Source organism: Aquila chrysaetos, chromosome 13 (genome assembly GCF_900496995.4).
Source record: "Aquila chrysaetos chrysaetos chromosome 13, bAquChr1.4, whole genome shotgun sequence".
Taxonomy (NCBI): Eukaryota; Metazoa; Chordata; class Aves; order Accipitriformes; family Accipitridae; genus Aquila; species Aquila chrysaetos.
In genome coordinates, this window is record NC_044016.1 from 40800254 (window position 1) to 40815520 (window position 15267).

Consider the following 15267-nt stretch of genomic DNA (forward strand, 5'->3'; position numbering starts at 1 on the left):
GCAGCCACTCACTCACTTCCCCCCATCCAGCGGGATGGGGAAGAGAAATGGGAGAAAAAAAAAGTAAAACCTGTGAGTTGACATAAGAACAGTTTAATAGGACAGAAAGGAAGAAAATAATAATTATAATAATAACAATAATAAAATGACAAGAATAATAATAAAAGAATTGGAATATACAAGACAAGTGATGCACAAGGCAATTGCTCACCACTTGCCGACCCATGCCCAGTTAGTTCCAGAGCAGCGATCCCCCCAGGCCAGCTCCCCCCAGTTTATATACTGGGCATGATGTCATATGGTATGGAATACCCCTTTGGCCAGTTTGGGTCAGCTCTCCTGGCTGTGTCCCCTCCCAATTCCTTGTGCCCCTCCAGCCTTCTTGCTGGCTGGCCATGAGAAGTTGAAAAATCCTTGACTTGGTCTAAACACTACTTAGCAACAACTGAAAACATCAGTGTGTTATCAGCATTATTCTCATACTGAACCCAAAACACAGCACTATACCAGCTACTGGAAAGAAAATTAACTCTATCCCAGCCAAAACCAGGACACTTATTTTTTTCTTTTTACAGGAAAACTTACAGTTATCAAGAGCAAAGGAGAAATGCCATCCGTGAGCTGCATGATCCTGCAGTTTAATACAGAATAATGGTGCAGATGTCTATGCAGCGCATGGAAAACCCCTTCTTCTACTAAAAATGGTCCAAAAAAGACATTTTTTTTGCCTCTCGGAGGGGTGCTGCCCTTCCTGGGGTCTGCAGGGCTGCACGCCCTGGCATAGCTTTACCCCATGCGTGCAATGAAGCCCTCGCCACCAAAGAAAATGCAAAATACCCTAATAAGGCTTCAATTTTTTAATTACACACTGGCATGGGAAAATAACAGCCTGACTGAGCAGCATCTTTCCTTTTGGCTGGGAAGCAAGCACCCCAGTGCTTTCCTTCCCTGCGCTGCCGTCACCCCGTTTATACCCCAAATTGCATTTTCTCTGTTCTCATCCAGGTAGGAACCAAATATTACCGAGGCATCTGGTTCCCAAGAAAAATCCAAGGTAGAGGAGTTCTACTTAAAAGAGACTATTCTGTGGTGAGACCAGAAAACAAACCAAGTTCTGCAAAATGCATTTCATGAACCTACCGAACGCAGCACTTATTTTCACTTATTTTTGCCTTTGGAGGCTTTAAAGAGGTTTCCTGATGAGCTAAGCATGATTTTAGATGGGGTGAGCTTGAGCCCAGAATTTTTGCCTGCTCCAGGGTGTGACATCAGGATAGGGACAGGCTGTGGGACTTCATCCCTACCTCCAAACCCAACCAAATTACCCCCAAACCCCAGTAAGTCTCCCACAAACTATTTTAATGCCTTACCCTGCCTTTGCAAGCTGTGGCTAATTCTCCAAGCAGCCCAGACTTATGTGAATAAAAGTGTTTTGCATGAATTAAAGAAAAAAAAAAAAAATCAATGAGAAGCAATGAAGCAGGGTCAGATGAACTCGGGTCCTTTGCCAGCTCATCATTAAACCAAAGTCAGCATTTTCCATTTGTTACAAGAAAAACCCATCCCATTAATGCTTTCTAACCTGGCATGAACCTCCATCACGCTTAACTCCCATTATTTCTCCGTCCCCTGTCATTGCCTGAGCTGCGGCTGAAGAGGGGCCAAACCTCCAGCGGAGATCAATGCAGCTCTTGGTTTGCTGCCGGGAGAAATTTTACTCTGAGATGCTAAAGAAACCATGTGGCACATGGCTCTGTTAAATAGATGCTGTGGATGTACTGGTTTGGGTGGTTTTAGCACTGCTAACTTCCACAATGAATGAAAAATTAATTAATAGCCAATAGGCTGCTCCTGCTCGATTTGCAGCTGGGATCTGACAGAGTTTCTATATTTCCCCAAACAAGACCAGAACTTCCTCTGAAATATATTATTATGGAAGAATCCTGATTTTTAGAAGCCATGGATGAATTCATCCCAACCATCCCATTCCCAGTGCTGTATTTCTTTCTTTTCCTGGCTTTGTTTAGCTAGCCCACTGAAGAGTATTTGAACCAAAGCCAAGGAATCAGGAGCCATCTGTGCATTCACAGGAGGAATAAATATGCCTGTGTATTGCAGGAGAGAGCTTCGACAGGCTCGCTGACCTTAATCCTGCCCCCATTATTTAATTTTCTCCTCCAGAAATTAATATGCATGTCTCCCCAGTGCAGCCAAAGCGCCCAGCACAACCCATTTCCCTGCCAGACAAAAATTTTTTTTTTTTTTTTTAACATAATCCAAGCAGATGGATAAACAAGCGTATGGAGCATCGGGGTGGAAATCCTCCTTATGGCCAGATGTGCTCTGTGGTCCAGGGGCAGAAGCATCACTGGGATGGCTGTACTTGGGCTGGCTATTTCAGGCAGCAAAACCTCAGGAGGGTTTTGGCTATATTGCGTGATTGTGCAAAACCAGTCTCAATGCAATTAGTTTCAAGCTTCATTTGCGTCTCCCAACCACCATGCAAGCATCCCGGGTTGCTCTGGCCTCAACCCATTTATTATAGCCCATCCTAACCCTAAAGGATGGGAATAACTCCCCATTCCGGTCTTTAGGTCTCTACAGCCACACATACCCTTACCCTCCAAAAAACAGTGCCGTAAAAGCCCCAGCTTGCCATGAGCATCCCATATAATTTTTAATTGCCTTCTGTGGCATTTCCTCCCATAAAATATCGGACTACCTCAACATAAAGCATGACCACTCTGTGCAGGAGTGAGTTTTACTCCTCTGGAGCAAGACAAACTCGGAACAGATTCATCCTTTTCCCTGTAGGTCTAAGTCTATTTTATTTTTCTGCCCATCAACGTGCAGAGCATCTATTTCACAGGATAATGGATTTGGAGCTGCAGATGGCAACTGCTAAAAGCATCTTTTCCTCTCCCAGAGCCCCAACCCCGAGATTTCCAGACGAGCCCCAAACCCTGCCGATCCCATTGATATTTCTTGAATAAACCATCCAAACGCTACAATCTTCCAGCCACCCGTTTGGTCACCGGCGTTGCCTTCCACGCCGGTATCTGCTGGGAGGGACGATGGGGGAGTCAACCCCAATTTTGCGGGGTGCCGGCTGCAGTATTCCCGAGGGAAAGAGGATGCATGCTGGCCAGGCTGTGCAGGGTTGGGCTGCGCAGAAGCCAGCTCCTCCCTCTCGCTATTTATTCCTCCCCGTAGCTCTGCGGCCGAGGCTGAATCACCCCGAACCGAGCAAGCAACGGGCTCCCAGCTGGTGAGTGTCGGGGAAATGGGACACGGGGGCTTCGGGTGGGATAAAGCCAGAGGCGAGGGGGCTTTTAACACCGAGCAGCATCACAGGGGATGAGGGGGCTGCCTCCTCTCCCCACCATCACCGCCTAAAAATAGACATTTCCAGCTCCGAAGGCGAGCGTCCTCCTTAAAAGACAGAGCTCTGCTTCTCGCCCAGCGCTTGTTTACTCAGGGCTGATTCAAAGCTATTGCTGGTGGGGAAATTTCTTCCCCCACCGCCCGCCCCAAGGAGCTACCTGGAGGGTTTTGTTCTTTCCCACAGCTCCCAGCTGCGCAGGACTGTGCTCCCCCATTATTTGGGGAGTTAAAAAAAATGGGGGGTGGGGGTGGGATTTCTAAAAACTAGGGGTGGCATTTTGAGAAAGCAAACTGCCAGCTGCATCTCCCCTTCCCCATAGCTCCAGCCCTGATTTTTCACCCCCCATGAGCCAGGACTTTCCCAGCATCCCCAGGAGGGTCCGGACACCCCCATTCCAGAGCATCTTCCCACCCTCCTCGCTACATCGCTCCTTCCCCTTCCCCACCTCCCTTCATTTCTTCTCTGCCCTCCGGCACCTTAACAAGGTTATTTCCGCAGTTATTTTGGCACCAGGGTGTTGGTTTTCCTCTCCAAACCGAAGCCGCCTTCTTGCCAGCCCTGCGCGCATAATTGCTGCTTGCGATTGCTCCTCACATCCTCCATTTTCCGCTTCCCCCTCTGCCCTGAAGGAGCGCAGGGTTTCCTCTGGTTCTCCAACACAAGGGCAGATATAAATTGCTCCGATATAAATCACCTGAATTAATTTCTCATTGCCTACGTTCACCTGCAGAGAGGGAAAATTGGGGAGGAAAGTTAAAAAGAGTCAGGAAAAAATACCTGTGAAACCATTCGATAATATAATTTAATAATAATATTACATGACACCGTAAATATTATTTCCAAGCAGAGGAAACCCAGCTCCAAACCCGAGGAAGCGGCTCCCTGGTCCCCATTGCACGCAGGGGGTTTGGGCCAGCGACTGCATTTATTCAGGGTGAAGCTCAGCTGCCTGAGGACCTGGGTAATTAGCAGCACAAACACAAATAAGCCTCTGCCCTGTTTATCGGAGCTCGTCTCTGCGAAGGCAATTAGAGGAACAGGTTGGTGCTGCCAGGCTGGAATACCCTCCGGGACTTTGCCATAACCTGGTTTCATCCAGGGGCTGATTCTTCCCCCTTTGCAACTCACTGTGGGGAGTCACACATCTTAAAAAAAATAATACTTGCCAATTTGCTGCTTTTTTCCCCTATTTCCTCTTTTTTTTGAGTGCCCAAAGAGCGTTCGCCCATCCGAGTTTTTGCTGTGTCTTTCAGCTATTTTTAACCCCCCTGATCTCATCCTCGCTCACTCCCAGCGGGTGGGGGCTGCGGGGCGAGGGAGGCAGCAAACCCGCTCGAAAGCGGGCGGCTTGCACCCAATTTTTTTACAAGACGGTGCCAAGCAGCCAACCTGAGCCTGGCTTTCCTCCCCATCACAAACAACAGGCTCTTGCATCTTCCCTGCTCTTTTAATTAAGCCCCTTTCTAACCATCCCAACCAAAACAGTGACATTAAAGGACCTTCACTCAAACATTTCCTGACATAAGACCAGATTTTGGGGGGAGGTGAAGGAAAGAAAGAGCATCAGTATCTGAAGCCAAGGAGAGATTAATTTGATTTTTATGGTCCATAAAACCACAGCTAACGTGCAACAGAAGAATTTCTGGCTTAAACAGCGGTTTGTTCTGCCTGTTTGTGCTGTTAAGGGCAGTACCTCATGAGAGACCATCATCTCTTTTCTGCATTGAACTTAATCTCTGGGCTGAGTGCCGACTGTTAAGGAAGCTGGTCCATTAGTTGCTGCAAAAAACCCCACTCCAGACCCATACCTTAATTGTTTCTTGCTGTAATGTGAGCCAGAAAGAGCATCCAAAGCATCCAAGGATGCTGTGAAATGCCTACCCACGCTTTGCTGGGAATGCTTCGCTCTCCCTCCCCCCAGCATCCTGGCATGCACGGAGGAATTTTGGGGATTGCTCAGCCACGGGCAGGTTAGAAAAAACCTTTGCTATTGCTGGGCTCACATATTAAACACGAGGGTAACAGTAATGCAACGCTCCTTGGCGTTGCGGGGAGGAATCTGAAGGGATTTTGCAGCTTGCGAGGTGTTTTCCAAAGGATTTGCAGACCTGATGTGTATCATACATGCTGGATTATACACAGGGTGAGAAACGGCTCATTAAAATGGGGTTGCATCCTTGCCAGCCCACCAGCTAACGTAGGAGATGCCTGGCATGCCCCTGGGATGCCAGCAGCAAAACACTGAGTAAGCAGTTATTTGCAAACACATTAAACTAGAAAAATGCTGTTCTTCAGTTAAGGCCTGTTGCACATCAACAGGGACTTGGGCAAAACACGCTGAATTTTATTCTCTGGGAAAAAAACAACCTCTGGGGCAAGACTAGGCACTGCCCTCCTTGCAGCCCTGGGTAACCAAAAGCTTTGAGACTGGGCTGAATCTGTTCATAGCCATCAATCCTTGCGCAGCAGAAATCTCATTTATATAATCTGATTGGATAGAGCAGGTTTGGTAAGTGGATTTTTACCTCCCAACCAAGTGAAGCGTTTTTCCGAAAAGCTTTTCTTCCACTACTTAAAATTGCCATTACTAGCAGAAGACCTGTTGGGGAGGTGGGGGATACATACATACATACATATATATATGCGTGTGTGTGTGTGTATTATTTTAAAATATTTTATATATTTTTTTTTATATATATAAAAATAAGGGGGATTGGGGAGGATAAATATGCATTTAAGTCCAAAGCTGTTTGTTCTGCAGCTGGATTAAGGGGGAGGATATGTGTTTTATATGATGCATAAGTAAGGGAGTCTAAAGCCTGTGATGCTCGCGGCAGCGCAGATGCAGGGGCTGTGGGGTCTCTGCCTCCTGCCCGTAACGCTGCCTGTCCTTGTGTCCCGCAGCCATGGCCAGGCTCCTCGTCACCTGCTGCCTGGTGGCCCTGTTCCTCGGCGCCTTCACCGACGTCGCCTTCTCGAAGAAGGGCAAAGGCAAACCCAGCGGAGGCGGCTGGGGAACGGGGAGCCACCGCCAGCCCAGCTACCCCCGCCAGCCTGGCTATCCCCAAAATCCTGGCTATCCCCATAATCCGGGCTACCCCCACAACCCCGGGTACCCCCACAACCCCGGGTACCCCCACAACCCGGGCTGGGGACAGGGTTACAACCCATCCAGCGGAGGAAGCTACCACAACCAAAAGCCATGGAAACCCCCCAAATCCAAGACCAACCTCAAGCACGTGGCTGGGGCGGCGGCGGCGGGCGCCGTGGTGGGAGGTTTGGGGGGCTACGCCATGGGACGCGTCATGTCGGGGATGCACTATCGCTTCGACAGCCCCGATGAGTACCGATGGTGGAACGAAAACTCGGCGCGTTACCCCAACCAGGTTTACTACCGGGATTACAGCAGCCCCGTCTCGCAGGACGTCTTCGTCGCCGACTGCTTTAACATCACGGTGACCGAATACAACATCGGACCCGCCGCCAAGAAGAACGCCTCGGAGGCTGGCTCGGCAGTGAACCAAACGGAGACAGAGCTGGAGACCAAGGTGGTGACGAAGGTGATCCGGGAGATGTGCATCCAGCAGTACCGCGAGTACCGCCTGGCCTCCGGCATCCGGCTGCATCTCGCCGATGCCTCCCTCGCCGCCCTCCTCCTCCTCACCCTCTTCGCCATGCACTGATGTGCCCCGGATCCCACGGCTTCGAAATGTCACCCGTGTCCCCGTGGGGACCCCCCCGAACCCCCCCTGTTCTTGCTTGCGGTCATCTTTGGTGAAGAGCCCTTGGGGCGCATGGGCACCGACGCTCCCCATCACCTCCCCGGAGGCTCCGGTTTAGGCGACCGGATTAAAATTTCATTCTCTGCCCCAAATGCATCCCCGGCGTGGCAGGACAGTGATGGAGCTAGATGCCCAAAAAAATGGCCTTCACCACTTCCTCCTCCTCGGGGCCACCCCGAGAGGGACCAGGCAGAGAGGAACTCAGCCGGTCCTTGGCATCCCTGCAAGAGCGTTTCCGAAAATCCTCTTTGCTAACAAGCAGGGTTTCACCTAATCCCCTTAGTCCCGCTGCCACCAAAAACTCTTTCCCCGGGGCACACCGCAGCGTTGCACCCGAGCACCTATATACCCCACAGGGGTTTTAGGAAGGTCAGATATGGGTTTTTCAAGCAACAAGCTGACAGGTTGCGATTTTAACCCTTTAATCCTAAAACCCACCCTGCCTCCTGTACATATGGACCTGCCCGCTCCGCACCTTGCATGCTGCAAATACCTCCTGCAGCAATCCACAAAAATAAAGTGATTTTTTTTTTTTCCCCTGCAGTGAGGCTGAAGCCCCGGCCGGGTTTTTGTTGACCCCCCGCGCCGCTTTGCTTTTGGTTGAGCCTCACTCTATCTTAGCCTATCTAAAGGCAAAAAGTGCTGCTGAATGCCCCAAAAAGCCCCAAAGTGGTAACGCTTGGTGTGTTACAGCCAGAGAAAAAGCTATTTTGGATGCGCTATAGGTGACAAGTCACGCTCACACTTCAGCACCATGATTTAGAGGACGTTAAAATACAGCAAAAAGGATGCTCGGGGCGGGGGGGGGGGGGGGGTGTCAAACACCTAGCAAGAGACTTAAATCAGCTAAATCGGATGGTTACGGCAAACAGCGTCAGGAAAACCAAGCCTGAGGGATAGGAGATGCTTAAAACAACATCTTTTGCAAGTAATTTGTGGAAGCGGTGGGTGAAACTCTTGCTCCTCGTGTTTGGGTCGATGCTGGGTTGTGTGTAACCTGTAGCATCTGTAAAGTTGCGCTTGTTGAACCGGTTGCCCCGAGTTATATTTAATATCTCTTGTGTATTTTTATTGCAAGGCACTGAATGACACAGTCCAAAATGATTTTTCGCATTGGTGTAAGCTAAATGAAGATATATATATATATATATATATGTATAAAAAAATATCAAGAAAAGAAATCTTTCAGGATATTCACCGGAAAAGCAGGGCTTTGCGGTAACTCGTACTTTGTGATACACGAATGTTTTGTAAATCTGTAACGGTGCATGCACAAAATTTGCCGTTCCGTTACTTTTCTAAGTGTTCGACGTCTGGTACAAATTAAAACAGATAAAGCCAAGATGCATGTCAGCCTTCTTCGTGCAAACAGCTCTCGCCCATCCCCGCGGCGCTGGAGACAGAAGTGGCATTTTTTGCCCTGTCTCTCCCTGCCTCCCCAGCCTGTGGGTGCCTTTGTTCCCTTTCAGCACTAAATTTGGCCTAAAACCCACAATTTCAGTTAACCTTTTCTCCTCCCCTGCTCCCGCTAATGGTATTGCTACCATCCAACAAGTACTGTCTAATAAAATCAATGCGCTGGTTAGGGCCTTAGAAAGTCTTTCCCCATAGAAAGTCAACACCCTTGTATTTACTCCATCTATTTTCTCTCTAATAAAAGAGTTTTTACGTTTGCTGTTTCAGTGGCATTAAGCCCAACGAACTTCATGTGAAGCCCTACTTAATGTTGCCAGAATTCCAAATCTCCCCGGTACCTAAACCAGCACCACTGTTAGATGACTCAGACTATAGCAAAGGTTAAAAATTACAATTAAAAAGATGGAAGAGTTGGACCCTTCAGCTGGACAGTGCTTTAATTTTAAGCTCAAGACCAAGCCTTGGACCTGTCTGGTTTGAGCCTATGTTGGATGCGATTTATTTCACTGCAAACCCCCTTGCCCACAAGGATGCTAAAGAACTTGGTCTTTAAGTGGTGCTCCAGGTAAATCCCAAATGTGACTCGTTTGCATACTTTTGGCAGAAAAATAAAGGAAAAAACTCTTCAGCACAAAATAGATGACTATGCCCGCATACAAGCAGCTTGCTTGCAAAGAGGAAACCCTAAGAGGTCCGTAACAGGGATCCAGAGCTCCCGTAGGTGCTTGGTAAGAGCAAAATAAAAGCTTTTTTTTTTTTGCTTGAAATTGGCTACTGGGCATCACCACGTTAGCCCTGAATATTGGTAAGAGGAGCAGCAAGTGGGGAGTGGGACAAAAATACAGATGGCAGGCAGGGTTTAGTACTGGGAGCTAGTTTCCAAAATGAGGAAAATAAATATAAAACGTAAGGATCCCACACTTCACATCTTCCCAGTGCAAAAGCAATTTAAAAAATTGTGATGGAAAGGAGGATTTGGGGAATAAAAAGCCCCCGTGAGGTTATTGGGTCTGTCCTAAGCATCCCTATGGCCACTGCTCATCCTAGGCCAGCTCAGCATCCAACTGATTCCCAAAAGCTCTCCAGCTCCAAACTTTACTGGGACATTTTCTTTAGGATGTTATTTTGCCCTAAATACTCATGACTGAATATCTCAGGCTTTTCCCGATGTCATTTAAAGGGGGGGACAAGTAAATGCAAGACCCCCAAAGCCCCCAGCTCTGTTGCCCTGCAAGGAAAAGTGTTCCACCCATCCCCAAGCTACAGCGGAGACTCCGCTGGTCAGGGCCATGGGGAGCTTTATACAACCCTTTTTATTAATTAAGATTTTTTTCAAGCTAAAACAAGAGCTATTTCAAACTTAAAATAAAAGCGAAAGAGGTAGCAATGAAGATATGGTCCTTCAGTGATGGGCTTGGAGGACCCATCCCCTGATAGACCTTGCACTGGTAAGCTGGAGCCCAGTGGTAGGAGGAAAAAAAAACCCAAAAGAAAGACCCCCCCACACAAAGGACAACCTCCCCTGCCAAAGAAGGAACCACACACACACACAAAGAAGGAGGAAAAAAAAAAAGCCCAACAAAGAAGGACACCCCCCAAAAGGAAAAAAAAAACCAAACCCACAGAAGGAAAAAAACCCCAACCCCAAAGAAAGAAAAAAAAAAACCATAAAGAAGTGGGGAAAAAAAAAAAAAAGGAAGGAAAAAAACCCCCCACAACTCCCCTCAAAAAAAAAAAAAAGAAGGAAAAAAAAAAAAAAAAAAAAAAACCAAAGAAGGAAAGCCCCCTGATTTCCAGAACAAGTGCTGGCAGCACCTGCACAGCAAACTCCCCTGGGGAGGGTCTGACCTCAGCAGGCAGCAATACAAAATGCTCATTTTTAGCCCCCAAACCCCCCATCTTCCCTGCACTTCACCCCAACACGGGGAAGCTGCTCCAGGGGGAAACACTGCCGTCAGCAATGCTCAGACGAGCTCAAAAAAACCCCAAACCCTTTCCCCCCCTGCCCTGTGTGCACAGCACCCCATTTCTTTTTTTTAACCAGCATGGGGTCCTGCGCGGGTAATTGGGTTTTGTGGTGATGATTGGAGCCGTTCGCTCGCTGCTACGGGGTCGGTGGGGAATAGTGGAGCTTTCCTGGCTCCAGCAGCACTCGAGCAGGACGTCGGGACACGGTCCTTAGGACACTTGGATCCAATAACCCTGGACCCCTCTTGGCCCCTACGAGTGCTCTGTTGAACCAGATAAATTAATTGCTCTGTATTAATTAGCTAAATACTCCAAATCCTGCAGCGTGGGCAGGAGCCTTGCTGCCAAGCGAGGACGGGAAGCATTTCTGCTTTACCAGGCTGATAATAAATACACCTCAAAGTACAAACGCAATAACATTTTGGGGGTTGTATTTTTTTATACTCTCCTCCAAATCGCCTCCCCCTGCCCCCGGCGCTTTGCATCCTTCATCTCCACAAATAAGCATCCCCCTTGCAGGCAGAGCAACTGAATATATTTTTCTTGCCTGAAAAAAACGGCAAAAAGAGGATTTTTGGTGCAGCACTGGACTGTTTGCAGAGAGCTGGAAGAAAAACAGTCTTTTTTAGAGGCATAACATGCAAAGCAACTGCCCAAACCTCATCGTGGGGGGTGATTTTATCCCTGCAGCTGATCCGGTGTTGGAGATCAGAGGCAATGTGTCGCTGAGCGAACAGCACCATCTCCCGTCTGAGCCCAGCCCCGGCTCCAAGGATCAGCCCTGGGGATGGTTTTGCAAGACTGGGTCTCCCCAGAAAACCCTCCAAAATTAGGCTGAGCTTTGCAGCCGGCTGCGCTGGAAACTGGTGCTGGCTCGGTTGCTGTTTCAGAACAAAAATGCACGAAAACGCCCTGACTTTGCCTGCAACTGCTCGCCTAGAAAAACAGATCTCGGCATCTGGGGTTGCTCACAAGCAGCCCCGCTCCCCTGTACGAACACGCAACCCCAAAACTCCCCAGCACAAGGTGATTAACGAGGACATTAATTGCTTTTAAGGCCTTTTCCTGCAGGACAGCCCTTTGCAAGGGCTGGAGATTAAACTGGGAAGGGAAGGGGATCAGAGCATGTCCCCATGTATTGCACGCTGGCGGGAGGGAAAAAGCAAGAAAAATTTGGGAATGCGATTTCGGAAGCGCGGGATCATCCCTGCAGTGTTTCTGAGCTCTGGCTGCAAGTTAGGGCTGTGAGCAAAGGATGCCCGTGACAGGGTCTGGATGTCAGAGCAGGTCTGGATGCAAAATTTATGTTGGAAAAATGTAAATTTGAGCTGTGGCTAGAGTTTTTGCTGGGTTTATTGTTTATTTGAAACAAGCACATTCAAAAAATAACCCCTGGGTGCATTATAGGAATAGTTGGATTTGTTCAACCTAAAAGCTGTCCCTAAGCCAGGGGACAGATCATGGTGATTTGGACAGCCGTAAGAGCATCGGCTTTGGGGGCATCCCCTGCTCGCCTGCTCCGAAAGGCTATTAAATCCCTCAGGAGTCAAATGACTTCTGTAAAATTTAATTAATTATTGTAAAAGAGGCCAGAAAATCAATGTACATCAGCCAGGGCTCCTTCCACCCCTCGATAGAGGCGAGACCCGACTCGACAGCTCTCCTGGGGAGATGATAAGGATATTCATACCACCAAAACCCACTAATTCCAGGGGGACATGACCCGCTCACAGACATCCAGGCTCAAAAATACTTCAGCGAAGGACTTACCTGCTGGAGGACGGTGACTGCAGCTGCCCACAGTTTTTTGGGGGGATCCCCAATATTTCACTTGGCGCCTCTTTATTTTCTTTGCTTACAGCAATGGTTTTGCTGCTGCAGCTAAACAAGGTTTTAGGGAAGGTTTAACCACCCAAGACAAGGACTAGCGAAGAAAAATGCAGATGCTGGAGGGGAAAGCATCCCTCACTGAAGCTCTCCCTCTATTCCCAGGGAGGATTTGGATCCTCTCTGCCAAACACGAAGCACCTGAGGGAGGGTCAGGCCCACAGCTGGGTGCGTTTTGGGATGGGGATGCTAAAGACTGGGACGTGTTTGATCATATCAAAGCCAGAGAGATGGGACGGGGCGGGGGGGTTTGTCCCCGAGCACCACGCTCACCCCCCACCGCAGCATCCCTTGAAGATGCGGCTCTTCCTGGGGTTGCGAGCGGTGCTAAACATGCGGGATTTGGTTAAAAAAAGGAGAGGATGTCTCAAGGCCAAACTTTATTGCAAGGCAGAGGGGGTCCGTTTTCAAGCCCCGCATCCCCCCTCCCCGAGTCCCAGTGCTCTTTTGGGGGGAAAGGAGCGTTTTTTGGTAAAGCTGTGCAACGGGAAACTAGAACCAAGCTCTGGCAGGGCTGATCCAGCATCTCTCCGGGTGCAAATATCCACACGTCCTTGCAGGGCTGGATTTGCTCACGTACGCGCTCTTGCAGCTGGGGGGTTGCAGGATCCGGCTGGCTCCCGGGTGGCCCCGCGAGCACGGGGATGGCTGCCCAGCTCCGGCTGCTGGCCCGGGGTCCCATCGCACCGGCGGGGGGGGAAAAAACCAAGGCGGTGGCGGAGCATCTCTTCCACCTCCCCAAGCCACGTCTAATCTCCCAGGAAAGTCATTCGCTAAGAAATCCCGGCGGGCTCGGCCGGCCGGGGGGTCACCCGGGGTCCCCTCCTCGTGCTCAGCGCTGCAGCCTGTGGCTGACGAAGCAGACGACGGGTGCCAGCAGCAGAGCGGGACCGATGCCACCACGCCGGTCCCCAGAGGCTCGGCTTGGGGGTCCCCGCTTGGCACCCATGTCCGGCCAACTCGGGGCGTGAAAGCCGCCCGCCGGCGGGGGCTGCCGGGCCGCCGGGACACCGTGACCCAGGCGGGATGGCCGCGGGCGCCCCAAAAGCCCCATGCCGTACCCCGCAGCGGCGCCGGCCGCGATGGCCCCTGCCACCTTCGAGCCACGGCCGGGGGTGCCACCGCCGCGGGAGACGGCCCGAAAGCCCCCACGCAGCCCCCCGCCGCCGCCGCCGCCGCCGCCTCCTCGCCCGCCGGTTCTCCCGCCGGCACCGCGGCGGCTGCCAGCGAAATCGCTGAAGAGGGCGAGCAGCAGCATCGCCACCCAGCACCAGGCGTCGCGGGGCCTCATCCTGCCCAACCTGCGAAAGGGGCACAAGGAGGGACGGTGAGCGTGGGGACGCCAGCTCCGCGTGGTTTGCCTTAGGCTCGGTCCAACCTACGTTTAATATAGTTAATAACTGAATGCGTTTGATGTACTACTGGGATTGCACCTTCATTTTTCCACCCCGCTGCAAAGCACAGGAGCATCACGATGTGATTCCCCCCCTCCCCGTCCCCCACCCTGCAACCCCTCTGGCCGGCGGCTGAGCAAACAGCCTCATTGTACCGAAGCTGCTGAGCCATCGCAGCCCCAAAATCGTCCCAAAAATAGCAGGAGCCGTGTTGACAAAAGCCTTTTGAAAAAGCAGAGCCCCCCTGGCCGGCCGCCCCGGCCGCAGCATCCCTGCGTCAGCGTTTCCCTCCCGCGGCCCCCGCTAGAAGGTGCCAGGCCTGACCCGCCCCCCGCTTCAAAACCCAGTGTTTTGGAAAAAAAAAAAAAAAAGAAAAAAAAAAAAGGGCTTGATTAATTTAATTTGCCTCATTTCGCTACCCTGCTTCTCCAACTAATATGGTTTATTTTAAGAAAAGCCCAGAGAAGCGCATGTCTCCCTTCCAGCTGTTTGCAGTTGCGCTGCCACCACTGGAAACTCCACAAACCCGGGCAGCAATCCCCACATAAAGTAAAGACGTGGATTTTTTCCCCTCCCTATTTTTTCCCCTCTTGATTTCCCCTACAGTATCCAGGCTTATGGATCACAATCCGGGGAAAAGCCCGGTGCCAAAGCGGCCGGTCAGGGTGCGGTGCCTCCCTGGTCTGCTCTCCCCATCCCAACCTCCAGCTCAGGTGTGTGCCAAAACCCTACACTTTCCACCTTGCTCTCTCCCCAATTCCTTCTCTTTTTATCCCTCGACTCCGTGTCGAGGATGCCGCCCTTACCCGTGCACCCGGTGCCGCGCCGGCGATGGCTCTTCCCGTCTGTGCCCGCCGGGCTGGACTCACATCGGACTTTTCCCAGCGGATAAAGCTTCGATAAGCGGAGCCAACGTCACTCGTATCCCCCTCCTGCGCGGGGAGGGATAAATGGGCTTCAATGGGCCGGATAATGCAGCGTCGGTGGCTTCGGGGAGAAAGCAAAGCGTGGCTGGGGATAACCTCGGGGATGCAGAGAGCTCGGTCTCGAGGAGGTGAAAAAACCTGAATATATCAGGTTTAAAAACACAATGGGTTTAAAACAAGGCTAAGCAATGCAGAGGTTTTCTTCTAGAGGTGAGTTTTACCTTCTGGAAGGGAAATATCCAGAGGATGGAGCCCACCAAGCATGGCGCATGGGGATAAATAGTCTCCAAGGGCTTGATAAACCCTACAACAGCCCCCAAAAGTCCTCCAGCAATTTAGTTGTGAGTCTCCAAAACTGCAGGGCAGGAGCATTTCTCCTTGGGAAACTTCTCCGCCAGGATTCAGGCAGGTTTTTCTCTTCTCCCTCGTCACTCCCAGCCTACGCGGAGCCCATTTCAGTAGCATTTCTATCCACAAAGTGCTTTATTTTGAACAAACCAGGCTCTAAC

At 50.5% G+C, this 15267-nt stretch overlaps 1 protein-coding gene across 1 annotated transcript; it reads left to right on the forward strand.

Moving 5' to 3' along the window:
• Window positions 1-3126: 3126 nt before the first annotated feature.
• On the forward strand, window positions 3127-8509 carry LOC115350194 (prion protein). Its single transcript, XM_030035559.1, has 2 exons — window positions 3127-3268; window positions 6290-8509. Exon 2 carries the CDS (start codon window positions 6292-6294, stop codon window positions 7066-7068), a length of 777 nt encoding a protein of 258 aa, XP_029891419.1. The 5' UTR covers window positions 3127-3268; window positions 6290-6291; the 3' UTR covers window positions 7069-8509.
• The last annotated feature ends 6758 nt before the right edge of the window (window positions 8510-15267 follow it).